The sequence below is a fragment of the Puccinia triticina genome, chromosome 14A, assembly GCF_026914185.1.
Source record: "Puccinia triticina chromosome 14A, complete sequence".
Classification (NCBI taxonomy): Eukaryota; Fungi; Basidiomycota; class Pucciniomycetes; order Pucciniales; family Pucciniaceae; genus Puccinia; species Puccinia triticina.
The window spans coordinates 1,325,182-1,352,906 of NC_070571.1; the positions used below are offsets into that span (position 1 = coordinate 1,325,182).

Sequence of the window (27,725 nt, forward strand, 5' to 3'; positions counted from 1 at the left end):
TATTAATCAATCCGCCAAAGTTAGTGCTTACCGTTTGGGTTGAGCTCCAGAAATGCCTCACTCTTCTGCTTCCCCTTGCGCACGTCAAACAAGTGATGAACAAGATCAAATTTGTAATGCCACTTGAGCTCTTCGACAAAAATTTGAACCCCTTGACAACTTGGGGTGTTCATGGTCAGCAGGACGAGAGGCCTTAAGCCTTTTGGTATTGACATGGTAGGGTAGTCTTGCGATTGGTTCCACTTGACAAACAGAAACATAATTGAGGGTAAAGACAAAGACAATCTGTGCAAAATGCGCTACGTTAAAGCAATATCCGTGTGAAATACTTGCCTCACCACAGCCGGGGGCAGTACCCCGAACCCAACCACTCCGTCAAGTGCCGCTGTCCACCCGCCCCGGGTATGCAAATGTTGAAGTTGAGTTCTCACAATATCTCAACACACCCTTTGATTCAATGAGTCTTCACGGCACAAATGAGGCTATGTTCACCGCCGGGGTGCATTGACGCAATTATCATCACTCGGCTCTACCTTACACCCAAATCTGTCAAGACAATCCTCACCTCTGCCATGCGCAACGGCAATCCCCACCCCAACTTGCCTTGGCGCATCAACAGGCTAACTTCAGTCAAAACAAAAGCATATGGTCACGTGTCACCTCGCCATAGAATCAACTCAAAGTGAGGATAGTATTGTTTCCACTCACCAGGCTGGCATGGCCTGATGAGCTCAGCGCACTTTCTTCAAAAACTTATTGGTTGGCCTCCTTTCTCAGGATGATGATAAAAAGAGGCAATGTCACAGCAAAGAGTAGGCAGCTCACTATCATATCACGATTACTTCAACAATGAATACCATAAGTCTTATCCCGCACGCTGGCAGTCATCATGATCAAGAAAAGTAAGCGTTCGCCGGCAGCTTCAGAGCGCTAAACTCTGCGAGTAACGCCACCACCTTCTACTTCAATATCACGCCTTGCTAATTTGCCATGTTTTATCAAGTTCGTCGAATATGAAGGCAGTTAATTCAAAGCTTACTACACAAAGTCAACTGCAACCTTAGACTCTCCAAGCAGCGTGACAATGCGCAAAAATAATGAGGTCCAAGTCGGGATTTGTATCTGCGGTCTTGTAGTTAGGGTATGAGGCAGGCAGTTTTTGATGCCTTGTGGAGTTGGGTAGATGCATGAAAGGAGTGATCTGGAATACTTAATACTGAATTGAGCAAGTGGGAGTCAATGCCGCGGGTGGCTTGTGGTTTGGGTGGCGTTGATGAGGAAGGAGGGCAAATGAAGGTTCACGACGACTTGTTGTTATGTCAACAGTGGGGTGAGCGGATTGGGCGGAATTGGGCACTCTTGTTGTTCTGTTGAGCATAGGGCCGGGTTGGGCGGTAGCGGGCAGTCGTGGTGCGCACGAGACAAACAAAAACGGGATAAGTCTGGTGATGCGACTGGAGTTTAAGGCACCACGGGTCCACAGCATAGGACGTAAGAATGGTGGTGAGGCTGGATTTGGTGGACACAGGTACACAAAGGATAAGTTGTTAGTCGATGGCGCGGGTTCATGGAGTTGGGGGCCGAGTTGAAAAAAAGCAAAGAGATGAAAAATTGTGGGCTGGACTAACATGGTGTCATTGTTATGTTGACAATAGGGGCGACAGGGTTGGGCTGTAATAAGTATGGGTGAATGTGGTGATGCTTTGGACTTTAGTTGGTAGGAGGGGTACACCACCCGCTGTGGTGGACAATCTGGTACACGCGTAGGATCAAGTTTTTTTTTTGCCGCGCATGGCGCGCGCCAGAGGACGTCAGGAGTCAAGACATCAAGGCCTCAAGTTCTCAGCCCTCAAGGTTTTCTCAAGATTCAAGGGCGCGGCGTGGTGCGCATCCTCAAGGCGTTTCAGGTTTTCTTTTCTTCTCTTTTCTTTGGGTTTTGTTTTCTTGGCTCTGTTTTCCTGTTACTTTATCTTTCATCATGTTGTTGGTTTTTTTTTTATCTTTCACTCTGCGCGCTTTGGACAGGTTTGGATGGGGAGGGTTGGTTTTGGTTTCTGTTTTTGTTGTTGTTCTGTCCTGTCTTCTGTCTTGTCTTGTTTGTAGCGCGCGTGTGTGCGCTAGGTTGTGATGAGCTGTCTGTTAGATGTCACAAGCTCCAAAGTTTGAGTTCAGTTGGAACTCCGGCTTTGGAGCGGCAGGGACCTACTCTGAACCATAAAAATTCTCAGTCAATCCATCAAAATTCAAAGTTCACGTCTTGGAACTTGTCTGCCCGAAGTCTCCCATCTTTAAAGTTCTTTACCCCGCAAACGTCGATCTCCTCCACTTCTCTGGTTTAGATCACACCCCGCCGGCAGTATCCCCGGCTCTCCCTCAAAACAAAACCGCCGACGCGCAACTCCAGCCGTCAGAAAAATCATTTCCCCCCCCACGCTTACCTGACTCTCATCGCTCACTCACGGCCAATCACCCGGAGGGCATACACAGCCAATTCTCATTTCTCATTTCCCCTCCCCCAACTGCTTCCGGCCTAGCACCGGCAAGAGTTCCTCATTTGGTCCCCCGAGCCGGGATCAAACCAGCGACCTCAAGATTTACAGTCTCGCCGATTTGGACGGTTTCGAGACGCTTGGCGGTCTTTGTTTTCAGTTAAAGTTTTCTTTTTTTTGGGGTTCAGCGGCGAGGGCAAGGAGACTAGAAGTAAGTCCCTCCAATTGTGCACCTCCGCGGGTCATTTACTACGAAGTTTTCGCAACATTACGCCGCCACGTCTGTGAGCCTCGCAAATTATCACTTTTTTTTAGGATGCCCGCACTGCCCGAAGAATCCAGGATGATCAAGATCAAACCCCAGGACAAGACGCTGGGATTCGACGGTACCAGCGTCGAAAGGTTCCTGGCAGACTATCAACTTGCCGCAAGATTGGACGGTGCTTCGGAGCTCGACATGGCGCAACAGGTCCGCTTCTTTATTCGCGGTGCTGAGATCAAGGACGTTGTCGAGACGCTTGATGGGTTCGAACCCCCGAACTGGACGGCTTTAAAGGCAGCCATGTTGTCGCACTGGGGAAGGATCGATACGGCCCGGTTTACGACGCAGGATTTGGAGGACTTGGTCCAGGGTTGGAAAGCTAAGGGAGGCGTTAAGTCAGTGGTCGACTTTCAAGACTTCTGCAAGTCCTGGCAGCCGATCCAGTCCTATCTCCTGCGTATGGATCACATCGACTCGGTCGAAGAGATCAAACGCCTTTACTATCAGTCGTTTTCCGTGGGTCTTCAGGAACGGATTCGAGATCAGTTAATTAAAGACAAGACGATGATTACCACTCAGGATAATTGTTTCAAATTGCCGACATTCAAGATCTTGAAGAAGGCAGTCGAGGAGGTGATGAAGAGCCAGACTGCTCTCACTTTCGAAGGCTCGCGCGCTGAGGTTCCGGTGCCCGCGGCCCTTTTCAAGAATTCCAATGACGTTATGCAACGTATGGAGGCCGAGCGTCGCCCCTCAGAAGCGCCAAATCAAGCAAGGACGCCTGCTACTATGGACGATTTGGAACGAATGCTGCAGTCGTTTGAACAGCGTTTGGAACAGAAGTTCGCGGCTCAGGCGCGGCCATCAACGCCGCGAGGACCAATGGTTTGTTATTACTGCCATCGGGAGGGTCACGGTCTAGGCCGATGCGCAGAGCTCCAGAAGGATAAGGAGGCCAAGCTGGTGGAGCAGCGTGGTGGAAGTTTCTTCCTTCCGAACGGGGCGCTCATTCCGGTAGACAACTCTCGCCCCATCCGACATGTTGTAGCATCCTACAGCCCGAAGGCTGCGACTGCTAGCGCGTCAGAGACTGAATTCAGGACAACGTGCGGATCTCTTGACCCGTGGCAGCCGCCGCCTATTTCTTCCCAATCGTTTTCAGGAGTGTATCAGTCAGACCCCGCAAAGAAGAAGCACGAGGCTCCCAAGCCATTCAAGGCACCAGTCGTCCCTCCTTCCTTGGCACGGCGACCGGCGCGCAAGTCCCCAGCCCCGAGATCTGGATCAGACACTGAGGAGATGGACGCTGACCCCGAGTTGTTTGAGAGGGTACCGGCTGCGCCTCCCAAGGAAGACACGGCAAGGGATAGCCTGGACACGCCTACGACGCCTAAGGCAACCCCATCGTCTCCTAAGGTGCGGTTTGAACGCGGCGTTTCAAAGGACCATCCTAACGCGGTGGATGGCATGCTCAGGAAGATGTTCGACCTTCCGGTGCCTAACGTCACAGTGGCTGAGTTGCTAGCGGTGGCCCCTTCTGTAGCCGAAGGAATGAAGAGATGGGTGTCGCGAAGACGCGTGGAGGTCGGGCCGGAGGAACTGAAGGTGGCTTCCGGGACTTTAGCGGAAGACTCGGAAGGGGAAGGGCGGATCGATGGCATGAGGCTCTACTCCTGCCCGTTAGGTTATATGCCGTGTTTGGTCGGCGATGAGGAGAGCAACGCTCTCCCATTAATTGATTCTGGTTCCCAGTTGAACCTGATTTCGGATTCGATGGCTAATAAATTTAACATCAGTCCTCGCGTGAATTTCAGCTCCGCGGTGTATGGGATTGGGAATCAGGTGTGTGAACTCGTCAGGGTTGCAGAGGACGTTCCGATCCGAGTTGGGAAGACTATCGTTGGCTTGTGCCATTTCTGGATCACCCGTATGGACGGACCCCTCATTTTTGGCCGGCCGTTCCTCATGGATTTCAACGCAACCTTGAACTTCAACAATCAAGTGGGCGAGCGGATTCTCTTGCCAGATTCAACAGGCCGCAAGATCGAGGTTTCTTTATGCTCGGTGGAGTCCGGACGCTGGGAGCGAGGGTTTCCGGGACACGGACGCAAGGCGGTCCTTTCTCACAAGGGAAAAGCTCGTGACAACCCATTGGAGGGCCGTCATTTTTTGTAGGCGCGGTTGATTCGGGAGGCGGCAGATCTAATCTTGAGTTCCAAACTCTGTCCGCTGAATCAACTGCATTTTCCGGAACTCAAGGGCGCTATTTCTCCTTATTTGCTCACTCTCATCGGGAAAAACATCCAGAAAACATCAAAAAACAATCAGAAAACCTTCAAAACCTTAAAAAATTCATTTCTTGCGACTACTTAGATTCCTCTCAGTCTTCTCACGTTTCTCTCAAGTCATCTCAAGTTTCGGATGCGGTACAGGGCCCAAGGGCCTCCTTTATGGTGAATGAGTCGGGAATAGCGGGCGGAGAGGAGGAACAAGGGCTGGCGCGGAGGTTGGGAGAACTAAAAGTAAGTTCTTCCCAATTATGCACCTCCAAGGGCTCTACTGCACCGTCAAAAACATTACATGCCACATATGTGAGCCCTACCTTTGAATTGTCTCGTCTTTCATCCCCAGAGGACCGTTCAGATTATCAGTCACGCCTCCGCAATGAGGGAAAACTAGTGTCGTCTTCAATTCCTACCCGTCTCCGTAATGAGGATAAACTAGATACGTCCTCCGACGTCCTCCGCAATGAGATTAATCTAGTTCAGCTCCGCGACGAGCCTAAACTCCCGAGCCTCCGCAACGAGGTAAAACTAATGACCCTCTGCGATGAGGTGAAACTAGCGGAATTTTGAATGGTGGCGGAGGGATTGGGAGAACCAAAAGTAAGTCCCTCCCAATTGTGCACCTCCGGGCAAGATGCCATATCAATGTCGAAAACCCTACCTCGGGCCACATTCGTGAGCAAAACGCCGGCATTCCTTTCCACTCTCGCAGAGAAAGCAGCTTTTGAAGATTTTGGCGAGCATTGGACATGGCGACTTTTGGAATGTGGACTTGGTTTGCGCTCTCAAAACGCGCTAGCAAAATCCTGGTGTGGTGGAGGTTTCTTGTCCTTTGCGGCAAAATACAAACCGGTGTCGAGGAAGATCAAGCCGGTGAACCAGCCCATGCCTCAGCATCTCAACCCCCCTCTGTGTTGTCCGTCGCTCTCTTGTGACCCGTATTACGGCCTTTCCAGATCATTAGCGGGACCCTTCGCGCCACAAGGTCGAGTGACTGAATATCGGCTATCCGTAGTGAACTTTGGTCCTAAGGGGTGGTTGTGGCCAGATGAGTTGAATCTCATCAAGAACGTGTTGGCTGAGCGCAACAGGTCCATAGCGTTTACGGAGAAAGAGCGCGGCCTGCTGAAGGAGTCATATGGAATGCCTTATATTATACCGGTCGTCGAACATGAGCCGTGGCAGAAAAGAAAAATCCCGATTCCGGCGGCCAAGCTCGAGGAGTTCATCCGAGTGGTCCGCAAGCAAGTAGATACGGGACTTTACAAACAGTCAACGTCGAGTTACACCTCCCCGGTCTTTTGCGTCCTCAAGAGTAACGGCAAAATTTGAGTCGTCCACAATTTGCAGCCTTTGAATAAGGTGACAATTAAAGACGCGGGTGTTCCGCCTGCTACGGAGGAGTTCGTCGAGTCTTTCGCTGGTCAAGCATGTTACGGCTTGGGCGATATTATGGGTGGCTACGACGAGCGCGCTCTAGACCCCATATCTCGTCCACTTACAACCTTTGACACGCCTCTTGGACGTTTCCAGCTCACACGTTTACCGCAGGGAGCGACAAATTCCATTGCTGTATACCAGGCGCAAATGGTCTGGATACTACAGGACAAAATCCCTGATAATGCGGGTATATTCATTGATGATGGGGGCATTAAGGGCCCGGCTTCTGACTACGGGAATGAGACGCTGACGTGGCACCCTGGGATCCAGCGCTTTATCTGGGAATATGCGACTACCCTCGAGAGGGTTCTCTTCCGCATTGAAGAATTCGGTCTGACTGTTTCTGCCTCCAGATTGGCCGCTTGCGTTCCGGCACTCGAGATTGTGGGGCATGTCGTGTGCAAGGAAGGGCGGAAGATGGCTAAAAGTAAAGTAAACAAGATTTTATCTTGGCCAACTCCTATGAGCCCTACTGAAGTTCGAGGGTTTCTGGGCGTCGTGGTTTACGTGCGCATTTTTATTCCCGCGCTGTCCAAGATTTGTCTCCCGCTGCGACGCTTAACTCGGAAGGACTCTGAATGGATATGGACCGCTGAATGCACAGCCGCGTTTCAGAAGCTCAAGACGATCGTTGGTCAGGACAATGTGCTAGTGAAAATCGATTACGGCCCGGAGGCGGGCAAGATCAAGCTTGCAGTAGATTCCAGCTTCCATGCTGCGGGAGCGGTCCTTACGCAGGAGGATCAGATGGGTTTGGACCGGTCGGCGCTTTACAAATCGCTGTTGTTCTCTGACGTCAAATCTCGGTATTCCCAACCAAAACTCGAGTTATGCGGCGTGGCCAGGGTCTTAAAGAAGCTGCAGACCGTTCTTTGGGGCCAGCACTTTGAGCTGCAAGTGGATGCTCACTCCTTGATCAAGATGATCAATGCTCCGAGTCTTCCCAACGCGCCTATGACACGTTGGGTTGCGTTTATTCAGTTGTTTTTGTTCGACATCGTGCACCGGCCTGGAAAGACTTTTACAATGCCCGACGGACTCTCACGCCGCCCGCAGGGAGATGACGAATCTGAACCTCCGTCGGACTTTGACGAGGATGAGTCACACATCAAGCCGCAGCATTCCTATGCGCTAGGCGCGGAAGACTCTTACACTGGCTTTCAACAAGGGTACTGGCGTGACTTGGAGCGTTTCTTGGCGACTCTACTTAAGCCGGTAGGGATGGATACAAAGGAGTTTCGAGCGATGAAGCGTCGATTGGTGGATTTCTTTCTGCAATCGGGACGCCTCATGAAGAGAGGAAGTCCCCTACCTCGAATAGTGGTCACAATGCCGACGAAGCAGCGCGAGATTCTCGCGAAGCTTCATGAGGACTTGGGACACCGTGGCTCAACGGAAACTTATCGACGAGTGTCTGAACGCTTTTGGTGGCCGTCCCTGAAGGAGGCGGTGGCGAGATGGTGTCGGAGTTGCGAGGCGTGTCAAAAGAAAGACCTTCGACGCCCGCAGGAGTTGCGTTATCCGACGGGCGAAGCAACAGTTTTCGGGCGGGTATCTCTAGACGCTGTGCATCTGAAAGCTGGCGGCGCGAAGTACCTAATTGTAGCAAGGGACGGCTTCTCGGGCTGGGTCGAAGCCAAAATCCTCAATAACTTGACGTCGGAGGCCGTGGCTGCCTTTTTGCAGGAACATTGGACCATGCGCTACGGTCTGGCGCAAGCTTATTCTACTGATGGCGGATCTGAACTCGGCGGCGCGTTGGCGGCCATGCTGCGAGCTCTACCAGGTCAGCATCGCGTGTCTACGCCTTACTACCCTGAAGGTCAAGGCATGGTGGAGCGCGGCCATGGTCCCCTCAAGGCGGCTCTAGTGAAGATGGCGGGCGAAAGCGGCAAGAATTGTCGCAAATTCTTGCCTTTGGTGTTGTTTGCCGACCGAATTTCAACAAAAAGGACCACGGGCTATTCGCCCTATGAACTTGTTTTCGGCCAGCGGCCGTGCTTCCTTTGGACCTGGAGATCGAATCTTATTTAGGGGTGGATTGGGACTCGGTCCAGACTACCGCGGATCTGTTGGCCGCGCGTTCCCTGCAATTGGAGCGAAGCGAAGAGACCCGCGGCGCCGCCTACAGGAAAATGATGGATGCTAGGGGTGATTCGGTCCGGTACTGGGAGGAGAAGCAAGGCTCGAAGATTCGCAAACCACTCAAGCCCGGCGATCAGGTCCTCACCTACAACCGGTCACTGGAAGTGCACTGGGGCCAGTTGTTTGCGCATCGGTGGAACGGCCCGTATCGCGTCGTGGAGCAGGTTCAAGGCGGTTCTTATGTCTTGGCGGAACTGGAAGGCACGGAGCTCAAGCGCTGCTTTGCCGCGGATCAAGTGAAGAGGTTCTTTTCCCGGGAGGACATTGCTGACCACAAGTAAGTTCCTCTCCAAGTGTGCACCTCGCGGGTAGTTACTACCGCGATTTTCGAAAACTCTACTTCTTGCCACGCTCGTGAGCACCACGGGAGCGCCTGGTTTGTTTCTCTTTCTCTCTCAGGGCTTAGATTCCCTTTAGGCACGGTACTGGACAAGCAGTCTAGGGACAGACTGCAAGTTGTGGGTGGATGTGGTGGACAATCTGGTACACGCGTAGGATCAAGTTTTTTTTTTGCCGCACATGGCGCGCGCCAGAGGACGTCAGGAGTCAAGACATCAAGGCCTCAAGTTCTCAGCCCTCAAGGTTTTCTCAAGATTCAAGGGCGCGGCATGGTGCGCATCCTCAAGGCGTTCCAGGTTTTCTTTTCTTCTCTTTTCTTTGGGTTTTGTTTTCTTGGCTCTGTTTTCCTGTTACTTTATCTTTCATCATGTTGTTGGTTTTTTTTTTATCTTTCACTCTGCGCGCTTTGGACAGGTTTGGATGGGGAGGGTTGGTTTTGGTTTCTGTTTTTGTTGTTGTTCTGTCCTGTCTTCTGTCTTGTCTTGTTTGTAGCGCGCGTGTGTGCGCTAGGTTGTGATGAGCTGTCTGTTAGATGTCACAAGCTCCAAAGTTTGAGTTCAGTTGGAACTCCGGCTTTGGAGCGGCAGGGACCTACTCTGAACCATAAAAATTGAGTCAGCCTAAATGAACTCCAAAAAAATCCCAAAAGCACTCCAAAAGTGAGTGTATGGAGTGTGCATTCCAATGATTGTTGGAGTACAGACTAGAGTACTCCAACTCGATTGGAGTGCAGAACCGGGGATTCAAGAATCTTTGGAGTGCACCACAAAGAACTCCAGTGGCCAGGAAATGTAATGAGTGCCCATGAGTCTCACTCCATCAGATTGGAGTGCATTCCCCTAGCACTCCATTCCTGATATTTCTCCTCCTCAAAAGGGGAGTGCAGTACTGTGCACTCCAGCCAGAGCTGGAGTGCCTACAACTTCAACCGGGCTATGTAAAAACACACCCCACTTGATCCTCCTGATATCCATGACCGGTACAGACCGGCATTGAGCGGATTATGTAACATCTCCTCTCAATGACCGGTCTGTACCGGACCGCCGGTCATTGAGGGAAATCACACCTCTCGATGACCGGTCTGTGCCGGTCATCAAGGGGAGTAACATCTCCTCTCGATGACCAATCTGTGCCGGTTATCCAGGGGAGTAACATCTCCTCTCAATGACCGGTCTGTGCCGGTCACCGAGGGGACTCACACCTCTCGATGACCGGCGCGGACCGGTCACACCTCCCGATGACCAGCACAGACAGGTCATCAAGGGGACTCACACCTTGATGATAGGTCACCACCGGTCATCAAGGCTAATAACACCTCCTCTCGATGACTGGTCATCACCGGTCATGGAGAGGGCTCACACCTCTCGATGATTGGTCAGTCCGGTCATTGAGGGTAACAACACCTCTCGATGACCGGTCATCACCGGTCATTGAGGTGAGTCCCATCTCTCAATGACCGGTCAGACCGGTCATCGAGGTGATTCCCATCTCTTGATGACCGGTCAGACCGGTCATTGAGGTGAGTCCCATCTCTTGATGACCGGTCAGACCGGTCATCAAGGGTAATAACACCTCTCGATGACCGGTGATGACCGGTCATCGAGGTGAGTCACATTCCTCAATGACCGGTCAGACCGGTCATCGAGGGGACTCACACCTCTTGATGACCGGTCAGACCGACCGGTCATCGAGAGTAGCACCTCCTCTCGATGACCGGTCATCACCGGTCATGCAGAGGGCTCACACCTCTCGATGACCGGCACAGACCGGTCATCAAGAGGACTCACACCTCTCAATGACCGGTCACCACCGGTCATCGAGAGGACTCACACCATCTCACACCTCTCGATAACCGGTGATGACCGGTCATCGAGGTGAGTCACATCTCTCGACAACTGGTCTGTGCCGTTCATCGAGAGGAGTAACATCTCCTCTCAATGACCGGTCAGACTGACCGGTCATCAAGAGTAGCACCTCCCCTCGATGACCGGTACACACCATTCATCGAGAGGTGTGACTGATGACCAGTCCGCGCTGGTCATCGAGAGGTATGAGTCCTCTGGATGACCGGTTGTGTGCCCCTTGATGACCGGTCCAGACCGGTCATCAAGAGGTGTGATTGTGGGCACTCCAAAAAAAATGAGACATTGGAGTGCACCCCAATGCACTCCATTTGGTATTTGCCAGCTGGAGTGCAAAGCCAAAATCCTCCACTGAAAAGGTGGAGTGCTTGGGCTTGCACTCCATTTTTTTTGAAGTGCATCTAGCACCAGGAAAAAAGAATGATCACTTGCCAACAAGTGACATAGCATTAAAGTACAAAGGGGCCTTTGTACTTTTTGATGTCACTTGCAGACAAGTGATCATTGTTTTTTCCTGGTGTAGCTGCACTCCCCTATTTTGGTCAATTTTGGAGTACCCCGTTGTGTACTCCAATAAACATGGAGTGCCCATCTGGGGACTCCATGTTTTGGGAGTACAAAATCAAGGCACTCCAACTTTTTTGGAGTGCTGGCCCCCCAAAGCCAAAAATTTGGAGTGCATGAAGTAAAAGTTTGGAGTGCATTTAGGCTGACCCTAAAAATTCTCAGTAAATCCATCAAAATTCAAAGTTCACGTCTTGGCACTTGTCTGCCCGAAGTCTCCCATCTTTAAAGTTCTTTACCCCGCAAACGTCGATCTCCTCCACTTCTCTGGTTTAGATCACACCCCGCCGGCAGTATCAACGAAGGGTAGTTACGTTACATTGCATTATCCGGGCAATTTTGGTAACGTAACTACCCCAGTTATCCGGGGCCCCCCGTTACTTTACTAGTAACGGGGTCATTTCAGGCCCCGCGCGTAACGTAACAGGCCTCATTTTTGAGGCCCGTTATCGCATTATCCCCCGGATAACGCGATAATGGACCATTTAAGGCTTTTTTAGCCTCATTTTTTGCCCGTTCTCAAGGGCCCCGCACGCCCGGCTAACGCAACAAGCATAAAAAAAACCGGCTCAACGTGTTGCGATAACGTAATTGCACTGCCGTTACGCGTAACACGTAGATAACAACAAAAATTTTGTTACGTTACCGTTATCTACGCGTTACGCGTAGCATAACTACCCTTCGTTGGCAGTATCCCCGGCTCTCCCTCAAAACAAAACCGCCGATGCGCAACTCCAGCCGTCAGAAAAATCATTTCCCCCCCCCACGCTTACCCGACTCTCATTGCTCACTCACGGCCAATCACCCGGAGGGCATACGCAGCCAATTCTCAATTCTCATTTCCCCTCCCCCAGCTGCTTCTGGCCTAGCACCGGCAAGAGTTCCTCACCGCGAGTTGTTGGTCAATTTAAGTAGCGGACGTTGGATGATGTTGAACGGTGGGGGTCCAGTTTCGTCCTACCCCCTTCCTGGAGCCTGCCAATTGCTTGATTGGGGCCTCCTTGATTTAATGCTTGACTGACCTTCTTTTGCCTGTTGCTGCGGCACAGGCTGGAGGGTCAATCTGAGGTGCCCTCCGGGGTGTTTGGGGATTAAATTCAAATTTGTGGAATGATTTTGCTAAAAGTCATAGGCAAAAACTTAGATCTTGCCTTCCAGGTTTCTGTGATTTTAATAAACTTGGATTTCTCAACCCCCAAAACATATAATTTACATACAGCCATTCTTGAAAAGCTTGCGGGCTTGAGGCCAAAAAAAGAATTTTTTTATTTCAGCCACAAGCCTGTACAGCTTCACTGTACAGGCAGTCAAAACCCCTTTGGGCGGCTGTTTGGCTCAACAAGGGTCCCGCGCTGGCCACAGGGCAGGGGAGGGGCATGCGGCAAAGGGTCTGATCAGTGTAAAGTTGCTCGAGGATTCCAATGGTGCAACCCTCAAGGCCCCAAAGTTAAAAACAAAGAAAGTAATGATTTTCTTACAATCACATTAATGTATGCAGCCTGTCATACAGGGGCTATACAGGCTTTGAGGCTGAAAATAGCAGTCCAAAATTTGGGCCTACCCAACTGCAAGCTTTTAAGTTTTCAGGAATGGCTTTATCAGGTGAAACATGTCTGGTGACTTTGAACACATTGTTCAAAGTTCCATTTTTTTTGCAGGCAAGGGGTAGTTGAGCAGTTGTGGGGGGCACTGTATGGCGGACTGAACGTTGCGAGAGCCTGACTGTTAGACAACTGATCAAGATTGCATAGTACATATCCATACTATGTACTTCCTTGTCAGCCAAACCTAGTAGAGTGAGACTGCTTGTTCCCAAAACCTAACCTTGTATGTAGACTATATGTGGTAGCCCGGCCCGGCTCCTATTCTCTTTCCTCATCAAGATTAGGAGACTGGACCTGGATGTGTGGAGAGCTTACCACGCCGTGCTATCATTGTATAGGTTAGTGTTGTCATGCAATATTATCGAGATTAGGAGACCGGACCCGGATGTCTGGAGAGCTTACTACGCTGTGCTATCATCATATAGCTCTGAGTCCTTATACTGACAACGGACTGCCATGTATTCACATGGTAGCCCGATGTGTGCCTCCTTGGCGTTGGGTTGTTGGTCCAAGGGAGCTGAAATTGCTCTTGTGGTTTACTTCGACTGTTTTTGCCAGGATGAAGTTTTTGCTTACAGTTACACACCTTTTATCTTGGGTTTGGGAAGGAGAAAAATGCACACAAAGGTGGCAGGAGATGGCCAGGCATCTGATGAGTCTAAGTGTAAATGTAGAGGGTGATTACACCAAGACGGCACTGTGCAGGTGCTTTAGCATAAAAAAGTAAGGGTTATTGACATTTCTCTCAGGCAAATTTCACTGACAAGGCATAAGTGTGAAGCCTGGCCTACTAAACAGTTTGCTATAAGTGGCTATCAAGCTGTCCAAGAGGATAGTTCACCAATTGCTTGTTTAGTAAACTTAGGATAATTCAGATTTGGGGTCTTTGGTCACGATGATGATATAATGTAGATTATATTTTGAGTTTGGATTCTCAAATAACAAAATATAATGTGAAGAAAGACTATAACAAAGAATATCCCAATGGGAGAAGAAAGATGTAAGAGTTTCACTCACGTTTCACCCTTACTCAAACTCAACTCATTAGACACATATGTATTTATGCTTATACATGATATTGTGCCTGATATATCTTGTACTCCCGTTTGAAGGGACTTCTCTCCTTTCTCCTCAAGCTGGTCTTCACTATGGTTTCCCTTTCTTTGTCATTCATTCAAAATCCACACTCTTTTCATAGAACTTCAGGCCTTTGGCCCTCCGCTCCACTGATCATTCAGTGAAGGACTTCCAGTCCTTACAAAAGAAAGAAAGAGGGAGAAAGAACAAACAAGGAGAGCAACAAAACCAACGGAGTAACAAGAGCGCTGATGACATCATCAAAAAAACCAACACGTCATAGATATGAACATGCTAAATGAAATCATTGTTCATCGGAGAAATCCCAATGCCGGGGAGAGAGAGAGAAACAGGCTCAGCAGAGGGAAGCAACAAAGGGGACTGACTTCCATGATGGGCTGGGGCTCGGAGTGGGAGCCAAAGACGACGAGCCCGCGCTTGTCGCGGATCTTGAGGCTCTGGCGAGAGCGGAACCGGACGGCGAGCTGGACGAGCGTGCCAGCCTGGTCAAACGGCGCCGCCCGCATGGCCACCACCGCCAGCTCGCTCTCCTGCGCCGGCGGGGGATGCTTCATCCAGCTGATCAGATGGCTCGGGCTGTACGAGCCCAGCAGTCTCCGGCGCTTCTCGCGCAGGAACTCGACCATCAGCGGATGCAGGGATCGCTTCCCCTGCTCGTCCTCAAACTGGCCCCTGCAAATCAAAAACAAATGCCTGGCTCAACACACCAGGCTCGCAATCCCGGAAGAAGAAGACCCATGTGGTGACCGTCTGGTTGGCCAGGACGATGGTCTGGTAGGCCTCGTCGACAAGCTCTGTCATCCATGCCGGATTGGCCGGCGAGAGCACCAAGTCAATGTTCTGCTTCCTGAAGAGGGAAGAAACCAGTAAGCACCCACCCACGAACACACACAGGAGAGGAAGCGGGCGGCGGACGATTGGCGCTGGCCGAGCCATTGGCCCCAGGCCTCCTTGAGAAGGGGCAATGGCCGACATTAAGGGAGAAGAGGAGTTTCCAGCGGCGGAGGGCCTCGTTCCAGAGGGGATTGATGATGGGCAAGTTGTGGAGGCAACTGGGGGAATTTCAAGTCACCTGTCGGAGAAAGCAACTGGGGGATATTTCAAATATTGTGTTTTGAATAATGCTTGGATCTTTCCTCAAATTTTCTGGTTTTGTTATGTAGTAACTTTATTTTAAACTTCACACCAAACTGTAAAAGCCAGACCCAACTTTAAACAAAACCTTGAAATTGACTTCCACCCAGGATGTCTTTGTGTCACGACCCAGCGCTTGGTCGGCCTCTCCCTGCCCGGCCCATACTGGCAGAGGGCAACGGCCAATGGTCATGGCCTGTGGTGGGTGGGGTAAAGAAGCTGCTCTGGTTCTGAAAATGAACTCGGTATTTCTCTAATCCAACTCCTTCACCCCCTACTGGAGGAAATTGGCTCCGGGGGTGGATTTAGCCTTGGGCCTCATCTGACATCTGTCAAGATGCACCATGTGGAAAGGACATCAAAAACATGGAGTTGACCTTGGTCAACGAAACCAGAAAATTTGAGAAATCATCCAAGCTTTATTCAAAACACAATATATATCAAATGGTATAAATGGCTGCGCAGCCCGCAGTCCTCGGCATACCACGATTGAGTTTTCAGAACTGCCTGCCCATGTCAGGACAGTTCCGAGAAATATTTCCGGGAACTTCCGTTTGGTTCTGGGAACCGCTCTGCCAGCGTTTTTGGTTTTGATATCCTTTACACCAACCGTTTTGGTTTTCAGAACCAATCCCACAACATTTGGGAAAAAGTTGTGAGATTGGTTCTGAAAACCAAATCTCTTAGAGGACGGTGGTCATTCTCTCACAAAATGGTTTTGGGAACCAAGTTGGTAACCAAATGGGTTCCCAAACCAAATTCAGACTAATTTGGTCCCAAAAACCACTATCCAACCATTTTGGTTCTAAAGACCACCTTGGAAACTTTTAGTGCACCCGTGGTGTAGATATGAACATGCTAAATGAAATCAACGTTCATCGGAGAAATCCCAATGCCAATCGAGCTGCATAACAAAGTCACAAACTTTGAGGCTTAATCAGCATGATTCCCTCATACATATTAAGTTATGCTAACCACTCCGGGTCGTTACAATAAGTCCCTCCCAGAGGGAGAGAAGGCCTCCCTATGGGAGGGACCTAGTTGAGTTTGTATGTACATGTACAGTGAGTCAGTGACTCATCGAAAACAGTCGAAAACCAAGCGAACCAACGACTTGGCCGGGTCGAAAAACGAAGCCTGAAGAGTTCACCCGTGTTACATCACCCATTCTCAAGTTTTAACAGCGGTAATCACCTCGTGAATTCCATCATGGTCTGCAACCCTGGTGGAACCGGGACACACACTGAAGACCTTTACAGCTTCTGTTACCTGTTTCTCGGAATTCAAGCCAGATTCGTGACAAACTTCCGTTCGACTAAGGCAGCATGCCTAGGCTTAAGTTGTCTTGCCCGGGTGTCCACAAGTTCCCTCACACCTATACAAACCCACTCCTTTCGTGCATCACAGCCGCAACATTCGAGGCCCGGCTGACGAGACTAAATAGACACCTGCGCCAACCGCTTGCTCAGCGCAGTAACTATTTATATATCGAATTTTCAACTTTCACCAGAGAAGACATGGTCCGACGCTCATTAGTACCAACAACATATTCCCCAGAGATATGGCTTTTACTTGCATCTTCTCCTCTTTTCACTCCAGTCACTGCTGCCATCAATCCTGTTCATGACGAGTCTACCAACCAATGGTCTAGTCTTACTCGGCGCAACTTGTTTCCATCGGCTCCTAGAAGCGCCTCGGTACCAACCCCTGTGCAGCCTCAGGCTACCGCTACCACCCCCAGCAACTCCGCTTGCGTTCAGCCGCCACTTAACAACAGTACTTGGATTCAACTGGGGATAGACAACTATTTAGCCAATTTACCTAATGGTGCCTCTTTGAATCTCCAGGTAAGCTTCCAATATGAAAATATGAAACAGTTTTGCATCAACTCACTGCCAGTTGTCGCGCCCTTTCCAAACAGCACTATGCAGCTTCGGTTGGAGCTCCTGACTTCATCTGTGGCGTAGGAGAAAAGTGTCAGGCTGGGCAGGTAAATAGTTATGCTTTTACTCAGCACTTCTGCCCGCTCTCTAAGCTGATGCCGAGGCCATAGTTGTGCAGCCCAGTCCAAGCACCTGGTTGGGAAGTCCTAGTTGCAGCCCAAGAATGGAACAACTATCAGAACAAATTTTATGAAGCCGTGGGCACTGCAGTTCAAATGGTCACATGTAAGCCAATGTGTTTCGTCGGGGCGCTAGAACAATACACCAAAACTCCCTCCTAACAAGACCTTGATCTCTGAACAAAACCCTTTTCAACATTTCCAGCTATTTCTAGCTCGCTTGTGGTTGACTTGTGCGTGTATAGGCACTTGCCATTTCGGTTTTCGCAACAAAACCTTCGATCAAACACTTGCTGAAGTAATGCTCAACAACAGGTACCCACCTAGCCACACCGGTGGGATATGGGATTTATTCTCGAGTTTCAATTTGGCTGCCGCTGTCACTGCCGGTTTTATTGACATGTTCGCCCTCTTCTCCGGAATTGCCATTGTCACTGCAGCCAGTGTTCTTGCGATCGTGACCTTGAGTGCCACGGCAACTATATTCGGAGGCGCTGGTATCATATCAATACAAGAGGCAATAAAACATCGCGGACCTAATGCATTTGATAAAGTATATCAATTATTTACCGTAAGAAGGACCACACCCAAAATCTGAATCCTATTTTTTCCCCGAAAAACAAAGTTTTCCGTCTACGCCTTTTATCTTTCCGAATGGCAGAAACACACCCAAAAAGGTATTGCAAACTCTACGAGAAGTATCATTGCTTCAGGTGTCAGTTCCCCCCAGGGTATTTCAACAGTTTTGAAGAACGGTACCTTCTTTCGCGAGCGCCCCAGCTTGAATGAAGCCGAGTTAGTCGAAAACCTGAAAAACACCACCACGGTTCGCATCATGACGGATATCCTTAGAAGCCAAGTGAGTCCATGTTCTTCCTGGTGACCGCAATCAACCAAAATTTACCTAACCTTGAAACCAACAGGGAGCATTCGTGACGATCCAAAGTGTAAGCATCCCCAACACTCTGTCACTGAATGTTGAGATCATTGCATTTTGTGCAGGCCATCTTTTTGATATTAACGTCCTTTGTAGGGTAAATGTACTGGAAAGGGTCCAGGTGGAGCTTGGAAAACCCACAACCACTTGTCTTACTGCTCTCCCAATGGAACGTCAGTGGAATTATATTCTTACTCCGGCAGGTATAAAAGTCTTACAAAACCGTCTGCTTCATTTTGCAGGATGTTCAACATCATCCACTCCGGTGGTAAAAAGAAGGTTCATAACACGTGGTGGAACGCCGACCTAATTTCCAAGAAATACGGAATCTCCGTTCGATACCTAACCGAACAATCCTACTTCTGCCAATTGAATCATGGCGCGTCGAACTTTGACCCCTATAAATCTAGGTAAGTACCCCACAATATTCTAATTCTGTTACTTCATAGCTATCAACTGACAAGTTTCTTTGGGAAAAAAGCGGGTTTCCAAAAGACTTGACGGCCGAGTGCATCGCAAATCTTCCTGTCTGTGATTTCAGAAATCCTGGTGAGATGAATTTTGGCATAAGCGTTCACGACATGAAAGCAAAAACGTGCTGAACTGACCACCTTCATTGACATCATGGGCTAGACCTCGCGGAAGCCCAAAAGGAGAAAAATACAATGCATGCTTGTCGTAACGTCGCAAAGCTTCCAATTTGAGAGAAGTTGATCCAGTCAGGTTCGTTGGGCTCATGAGTCCAAGCTGATTTTCTGACACCACAGTTACATTCAGGATCTTGGAGGTTTTGACTCAGTCTCAGATGGCGCGCCACAGACACTTGCTTTTTCAGTTTTTTTTTTTTTTTTGTATGGGGGAGGGCCGGCTTGATGTGTTTTTTCACACTTCAAGGTTTGAACTGGCAGTTAGTAGGAAATAAAATTTGTAGTTTAATATTTGCAACTCACTCCACTAGTACAACTGCCACATGATAATTTTGAATTATACTCACGGAGAAGTAGTATGGTCACTGCGTGTATGCGGCCCTGAAGCGCCAATCTTGACAAAATTTCTAAAATTATGGTGAAATCACGCCAAAAGAGACAGCTCACACACCAAACTATCCATTTTGGCGCCAAATGGCCATCAGAATGGTCAGGGCTTTGTCCATGCCACCCATTAGCAAAATGCACACCTGTCTTACGGGCTTATGTGTGATAATTTGAGATCAAGTACTTTATTTCAGCGGAAAACAAAAGCTAACAGTAGTAAAGAACTTAAACAATCACAGAGAGAAAAGAAATAGAAGATGAACATAATAGGGGGGTTCACAATAGGATAAAAATAAAACTTTAGAGCCAATTTTAAGCCCTTTATGGAAAAAGTTTTTAAAAATGAAGAAGTGTCTCTGAATGTCAAGGGACACTCAACCCTGTACATCTTACCAAATTTTTAAAAAGTTGTTGATAAAGGCCTTAAAATTGGCTCTAAAGTTTTATTTTTATCCTATTGTGAACCCCCCTAATGGAATAAAAAGAATGAAAACATTATGTACGTTCTGATGTTCTAGTCCTAACTACAACTCGGGCAAGGTGGGGGGACTTGTGCTAAGTTAGATTTACAGTCAAACCTGTCCAAGGGTATGCCCTTTGGGAGAAGGATTTTGGTATGACTTTAGGCAGGTTTGCCCTTAGAGATGGTGATTTTTCTGGGCAATCAAGAATACGGGGAATTTTTTTTCTATACTGTTAGGCAGATTATTATGGTGTTCAAAATTGCATATGTCACGGTTTACATAAAATCATAAAGAGGGGTGCGCAGTAAGGCAATATGACTACAGTCAAACCCTTGAAACCACATACCCCTTGGCGGACTGAATTTGCTATGTGGTTTGGCAGGTTATGTGGTTACAAGGGTTAGCTACAGGCCACAATGAGATTTTGGTGGACCCAGATGAGTATGTGGTTTGGGAGGTTATGCCCTTATACCAGTATGCAGTTTCACAGGTTTGACTGTACCACACACCCCTTATATTTCATGTTCTGAGGTAGCAATATTGCCAAAAGTTTCAGAGCGCAGAGAATATTCATCATTATATAACCCCTCAAGTCCTTAGACTTCTGGGAAATTTATCAAAAACAATATTCAATTAGGCAAATTGTTCCTATTAAGGCTGCCTGGCCCCCCTATATCTCATGTTTGGTGTTTACACCATTGCTATAAATTTAATGGCGCACAGAATATACACCATAGAAACATTTCTGAAATTTTTAGACTCTTTAAATGTGTAACAAAAAAGTTATACAGGTAGCAGTCATTTTTCTACTAAGCACACCACATACCCGCCACATACCTGTTTTTTTCTATCAAAAATTTCAAAGGAAGCTTCAAATGCATGTTTAAATGTTCACCCAATTTTTTGGAACCCTGGTAAATGTAAGAAAAAAGATATTCCCTCAGTACACACTTGGGAAAAGGGGGTATGCAAAAAATTAAGGGGCAGGCTTTAGGCAACACCGCAACAGCTACGCTACGCTACGAAAAGCGGCATATTAGCGTAGCGTAGCGAAGCCCCGCTATTCCTACAGCCAGGTAGCGAAAGCGTAAGCGGGGAGGTCGCTACTATTAGTGGTAGCGTAGCGACCGTCCCGCTATGCTAAAACTGAACTCCGTGTAGCGAAGCGATTTTTTTGCGCTATCGCTATGAAATAGCGAAGCTTTAGCGCAGTAGCGCACCAGTGCACTATTTTGTAGCGATAGCGCGGAAATCCCACTACACCGCTATCAGCACTTGAAAAGCGCATCTGGGGCATGCGGCACAGTCTCACCAATTTGTGTGCAATCCGCCACAATGCTGCACCACACTTGATAGGTGCCCAGCATCCGGTGGCCCTGGCCTCTTTAACTGATTTTGAAACTCCCAAGTTCCTGGTTTACTTACTTGTCCGTTCAAATCCAAAAACCACTCATCCAATGGCAGCCGCAAACCGTGATTCAACTCCAGATGGCATTCAAGCCATCTCAAACCCTGTTCCTACTAGTACTCCTGCCCATGGACCACAAATTCCGCCAACAATAAGGCAATCTGCCCGCAAAAAAAAACCAACTTCTAACCCAGGTTTTGTTTCAACTGACACAGATTCTCGCAGAACCCTTCAAGTCCCGACTGTTAGCAACAGAAACACAACCAGATCAAATTTTTCAAACTCTGGAACGGGCTCGCACTGCCAGGTAATGGTTTTCACAAGTTTTATTGCCTCCATCCAACGTATAGTTTTCACGTTAATTGGTATCACATTTTGATTTATATTTCAGATGGAAGTTGATTCCACCTCAAGCCAAGACACCGGTGTTGCACCTGAAAAGATGTACAACATGTTGCAGGACTCAGACAACGAAAACAAAAAAGCGGCCGCACAATCACTTAAGTCAAAAGCCGAAAAGAAGATTGCCCCTCGGAAGGATGGAACGGATAGTGTTCTCGTGTACTTCACCCAGATTGAAAATTCTTTCTCTTACCGTTGTCTTTGGTGCAAAAAAGTTGTCAAAGCTTCCAGTTCCTCGTACTACAACTTAAAGATTCACCGTGATGGCGTCGACTGTAAAGGAACGATCCGGTCAGCTTGCCCCAATCAATCCCAAGCCATTGCCGCAGGTTTCACGCTACCACCAACTGCAGCTCAAATAGCTCAAGAATCTTCGGAGTCGGACAAGAAGTCAGGTACTGTGATGTCAGCATATGTTGCAAAGGGCCATTTCGACAATCATACTGCGAACAAGTTTATGGTCTACTGGCTTATTGAAAAGTCACTACCCTGGACTCGATTCGAAGATAGGACCTTGCTTATTGTCTGTGACAACATGAATCCCCTATCAAACATCCATTCCCGAACTTGGGCAGCAAAAACTGCTCAAAACCTTTATCTCGTGCTTCAGCAAGCAGTTCTGGATGACATCAAGGTGAGTGCATGCAATGTATATCCAAGATTAATATTCTCGGCACTGATACTTGAAATACTTGTTTTCAGAACGCTAACTCCAAAATCAGCCTAGTCTCCAATGTTTGGACTACCAAAGGAGGCCATAAGGCTTTCATCGGAATCTCTGCGTGTTACATAACTAAAGAGTGGGTCTATCAATCACAGCACCTCGCCATCAAATACATATCATGGAATCACAACGGAAAGTTTCTTGCGGCGCCGTTGGCCAAGTTCCTCATAAAAAAATAACCTTCACAAACAGATAAGTGCATTTTTTTTTAGCTCAAAACCATATATTGGTTCAAAATGCTAATACATTGCTTACTATAATTACATCCTAGCAAAGACGACTGATTTGGGTTCTAATAATTTTACAATGACAGCTGAATTATCTCGTTTAATCGGTGCCCACGACGACACGTTCTGGGATCATTTGGTCAACCACCAGCAATGTTTCTGTCATGTGCTATCCCTCATCTTAGGCGCAGGCCTTGCGGCAATCAAGTTTTCAACTTCCGAGGGGCTTGCCCCACAAAGACCCAATTCGATTCAAACCCTTCCAACAATTAGTGAAGAGGGAGAGATGCTCGAAGACATTCCAGCTTCAGATGATGAGGTCAATATTGATATACATCTAGATTATACATCATTGGAATCCGAATCGGAATCCAAAGCCAAATCCAAAGCCAAAACCAATCCTAAACCTACAGGAAAAACCAAGAAGAAAGGAAAGTATGCCAAAAGTGGCATTGATTTTACTTTGCACAAGGTGAGCTACTATTCACGCTCATACGCTCGGAATCTCTTTTTCACTACAATCAATTAGTCACTCAATGAACTTCTTGTTTACTCTTGCAGATTGACTATGTGTGTCGTCAAATAGCGAGCTCTCCCGCAAAGCAATCCAAGTTCAAGGTTTGGGCTCAAAAGCTTGGTTACGATGGTCCAGGAATCATTGGTGGCTACGGCATTCGATGGAACATTGCTTACAATAGCAGGAATCAAGCCTACAACGCAAGAAAGGTAGAAAGATCAACAATAATAGTATCACAATTCTTGCTGGCTGATATTGATTGATTGGATTAATTAGGTGATACATCAGCTTCTGGTCAATGAATCCGAGAACGTCAAGGGTAAGGCCTTCTTCAAAGGATACGAGTTCACTTTGAGAGAATGGGAAAATATCAAGATTCTCAATGCGGTTTTAAAGGTATGCCTTACTTGATTTGCACTCGGTTCCAATAATGATAACTTGCTTACAAACTACAACTTGTAGGACTTCATGTTATTGACCAAAAGGATGGAGAGCAATGGCCCTTCTTGTTCAATGGTCTTATACGAGTACAGTCGCTTGATTGATACGCTTCAGAAACACAAGGAAGAAAGTAAGAATGGCCTCTTGGAGGCCATGTTTGATCCAATGATCAAAGTGGCCAACAAGTATGTGGAGCTTGCTCTCAAGTGTGAACCTATCCTGATGGCAACCATGCTTCATCCGGCGTGGCGATTGCTCTTGTTCTGGAACAAGTTCAAGCCGCATCACGCCAAGGCTCAAAAGCTACTTACTGAGAAATTCAAAGAACGACAAGCGATACTAGAACCACCCACCCCTTTGCTAAACAGAGGTAATTCACAACCAGATATTATTGCCGAAGACGAAGAGTACAACTTCTTTCCGACCGGCCCGGGGCAGGAAGACGGCAAAGAAGAGCTTCTGCGATATCATGACTCAAAGTTCTCCCTTGGAATTAAGGGTGATGTCTTGTTGTGGTGGAAGGTATGGACTTTTTTGACCGTCTTCTCATGTTGATTTTGCAAATCACTTATTGTCCTTGGTCTTCTGAATCCAGGCCCAATCGGCTTCCTTTGTTGTCCTATCATCCCTCGCCAGGGATTACCTTGCTTGCGCAAGCAGCTCAGCTTGTGTTGAGTGAACTTTCTCAGCAGCCTTGGACATATGTTCGTCGGCCAGGAGCTCTCTTGCCCCTGGAACAATCGAACAGTGCATCAGTTTGCATCTCTGGATTCGCAATGGTGTCAAGGCTGCAGGCGACTTTCAGGATTGTCAATTGTTGTTGGACGCTGCTGACAAAAATCCCAAGTTTAATTCCAAAATCAAGAAATAAGAATCAATCATCAATCTGTTTTTATTTGCTGTTTCCTGACTCCTTCCCCTACATATACAAATCCAATATACACCCATGAAGAGCGCTTGTGCTTGCTACTGCCATTGGAATATGAATATCTACAAAATAAAATACATTTGATTGTACTGACCCAACGCTTTTGTAGCGAAAAGCGCACCAGCGGTCTGATTTCTCTTTTTAGCGGCACAAAGCCGCTAAATAGCCGCTATGTAGCGGTTTTGCCGCTTTTATAGCGTGAAGCGTAGCAGTAGCCCGCTCTTTTCCGCTAGAAATAGTGCGCTATTATCATCTGGCTTCCTGCCCCCCATTCCTGAACTGAAAAGCAAAGCGGCATGGCCGCTTCCTGTAGCGTAGCGAAGCCGACCTGATATTCACTACGCTTTTGCTACGCTGCCGCTCCGCGTAGCGTAGCTTTTGCGGTGTTGCTTTAGGCACGCCAAAAAATTCCCAGATGCACGCCAAAAAAGGCGTGCACTCCTGACCACTCCAAGATTTTTGGAGTGCAGGATGGTTTACTCCAAAACCAGCCCCCATTTGGAGTGCACAACCCTGCACTCCAGGTGGTATGGAGTGAACACCCCGCAATGCCAAAACCAGCCCTCAGCTCCCCTCAACCGCTGGTCTGCGGCTGCTACACATGTCCCTCTCGATGACCGGGACCAACCGGTCATCGAGAGGACAAACACAGCACTCTCGATGACCGGGACCGACCGGCCATCAAGAGGACAAACCCCCCCTCGATGACCGGGACAGACCGGACCGGTTATCAAGGGATACAGCTCTCAATGACCGGTCTGTGCCGGTCATTGAGAGGGGCTTTGTCCTCTCAATGACCGGTCTGTGCCTGTCATCAAGAGGGGTGTGTCCTCTCGCTGACCAGTCCGTCCCGGTCATTGAGAGGGGTGTGTTTGTCCTCTTGATGACCGGTCGGTCCTGGTCATTGAGAGTGCTGTGTTTGTCCTCTCGATGACTGGTCGGTCCCGGTCATTGAGAGGGACATGTGTAGCCGCCGCAGACCGGCGTTCGAGGGGAGCTGAGGGCTGGGTTTGGCGTGGCGGGGTGTTCACTCCATACCACCTGGAGTGCAGGGTTGTGCACTCCAAATGGGGGCTGGTTTTGGAGTAAACCATCCTGCACTCCAAAAATCTTGGAGTGTTCAGGAGCGCACGCCTTTTTTGGCGTGCATCTGGGAATTTTTTGGCGTGCCTAAAGCCTGCCCCAAAATTATTAAATCAATTAAAGTTTACCAGCATCAGAATTCCAACTAGGGCAAAGCGTCAGCCCATCTTCTGTGATTTCTGTTGACTGATCCTGGAGCCACCAGCCTTCCCACCGCCTCCTGCGTCTCCAGCTCCTCAACAACCGTGAGCGTGCCTTTGATGACGGGATTTTTCATGGTGATGACCAGTCATGCTACATACATATGCTAGAATTGATGAGCTTGCATCTTTTTGTCAAACATTCCTGCGCTCTGCGCTGGCGGGGCCGCGGGGGCTATGATAAGGTGTAGAGACTGTAAAATGAAGATGTGTCTGGTGAGAGTCGAACTCACGACCTCAGCTATGCTGAGACACATACTAGAGTGCTGCCTTTACCAGCTAGGCTACAGACGCTTGTGGCTGCCAGCTGGGTGGTTGGTTGGTAGTGCTCATGGGTCGATCCAACAGCCCTCCATACTGTGGTGATACATCATGGTAGCAGACTAACAGACAACTCAACACCCCCCCTTGCTACATGATGGGAAGTGGGGATTGACCCCAAGAGAGAGTGGGAATGAGACCCAGGAAAGATGATCAGCGTAGGGATTGAACCCGTGATCTAGATGTAGGCTTATAGGGGTTTGCGTGGTCTTACAAGTAAGCATTCACAAATTCATCAAGTCTCTATTGTAAGCGAGTAGCGCTCAGGTAGCTCTGGGCTCATAACCTGTAGAGACTGTAAAATGAAGATGTGTCTGGTGAGAGTCGAACTCACGACCTCAGCTATGCTGAGACACATACTAGAGTGCTGCCTTTACCAACTAGGCTACAGACGCTTGTGGCTGCCAGCTGGGTGGTTGGTTGGTAGTGCTCATGGGTCGATCCAACAGCCCTCCATACTGTGGTGATACATCATGGTAGCAGACTAACAGACAACTCAACATAAGGATGGTGGTCTCACCCCTCAAGCATCTCAACAAGAACGCTACGCCATTCGTCCCTGGGCCGCCTATGACTCCACCCACGCTGTTGTAAGACTCAAAAGTGTTCCTGAGAACCTTTTGCTGAATGGAGAAGGGGATGATGGAGGTGCAAAACTCTGCCCTTCTATACTATCAGATGACAAGACCCACCAAGGCAAGCTTGGCAAGTTTTAATGAAGTGATAGGGTTGGTTGGTTCAAGATGAGCTTGTTGATGACACTGAATAAATTGTTGTTATTTTTAATGTAAGGGTTGTTTACGCACATAGTTTTTTAAGTATATGTAAGGTTGTTTATGTAAATGTTGGGGTGACTGTAATTGGTGAGTATAAATGTTGTGGTGACTGTAATTGGTGAGTAATGAACTATATGAGAATATGAGAGTGAGTTCAGTTGTTATTGAGTTGGTAAGGGTTGTTATAATGTGTAAAGGGGTTTGGATGGTATGTAATGTTTGTGGGGTATGTGATAGGTGGGTACTGAACTGCGGGAAAGACAACTGAGGGGGGAGAGAGCTCCTTATATAGACAAATGTGAGGGAGTTTAGCTACAAGGAATCCCTGTATGAGGGATTTTAGCTGCAGGTAAACTGAATCAGTGAATGTGGTTGGTCGGAAATGTACATGACGTGTAGCAGGTACAAACATCTGAATGAGTGACTATGATTGGTCAGAACATGAGGGATTTAATGTGGTACTTCTATGATGTCACCTGCAGCTGTCAGTTGTGAAAATCCACTAATTTAGAATGTATGTACATACTATGCAGTGTAAATGAGTATGTCTAGCTGTCCAGCAGCTGGGTTGTGTATGTAAACATGAGGTTGTAATAGGAGGTGAGGTGTATATGTAGCTTGTAATGTAACTTCTAGTCCTGTAGAGTCCCGTCCTTGCGCCATAGTCCATGATTTCTGATGAATATTATGTAAAGAAAAGAAAACAAAGAATTTTTTTATTTTTGATGTAGTAGAACCTTTCCGTCTACCACACCGGTCAACTTCAAGAGGCCCTCGCCCCTTGTCCTGGTGGCTCCAGATTCAGATTTCCCATCAACCATCACTCCACCTGGCTTAACAGCTTTTGACATCTTGGGCGAGCCAGCCAGCGTCCTCTTGGAAACTTGACCATCCCCACTTCATTACCCTCTCCAATTGCTCCAAGCAAAAATCCGGCTGAGTTGCAGCTAGGCACTCCCCAGTTGTGTCCTAATCCTCA

The 27,725-nt window shown here is 48.3% G+C and overlaps 2 protein-coding genes across 2 annotated transcripts; one reads left to right on the plus strand and one right to left on the minus strand.

The window, feature by feature from the left end:
• Positions 1 to 13,452: 13,452 nt before the first annotated feature.
• On the minus strand, positions 13,453 to 15,024 carry PtA15_14A94 (uncharacterized protein; the record flags this gene model as incomplete). Its single annotated transcript, XM_053163267.1, has 4 exons — positions 13,453 to 13,518; positions 14,454 to 14,753; positions 14,836 to 14,928; positions 15,004 to 15,024. 4 exons carry the CDS (start codon positions 15,022 to 15,024, stop codon positions 13,453 to 13,455), a joined length of 480 nt encoding a protein of 159 aa, XP_053026768.1.
• A 1,715-nt stretch (positions 15,025 to 16,739) lies between these two features.
• On the plus strand, positions 16,740 to 23,812 carry PtA15_14A95 (uncharacterized protein; the record flags this gene model as incomplete). The annotated part of the gene is made up of 11 exons (XM_053163268.1): positions 16,740 to 17,069; positions 17,144 to 17,212; positions 17,276 to 17,390; positions 17,490 to 17,517; positions 17,600 to 17,837; positions 17,910 to 18,143; positions 18,208 to 18,231; positions 18,318 to 18,394; positions 18,464 to 18,631; positions 21,353 to 21,371; positions 23,807 to 23,812. The coding sequence occupies 11 exons, from the start codon at positions 16,740 to 16,742 to the stop codon at positions 23,810 to 23,812; spliced, it is 1,308 nt and encodes a 435-aa protein (XP_053026769.1).
• Positions 23,813 to 27,725: the final 3,913 nt, after the last annotated feature.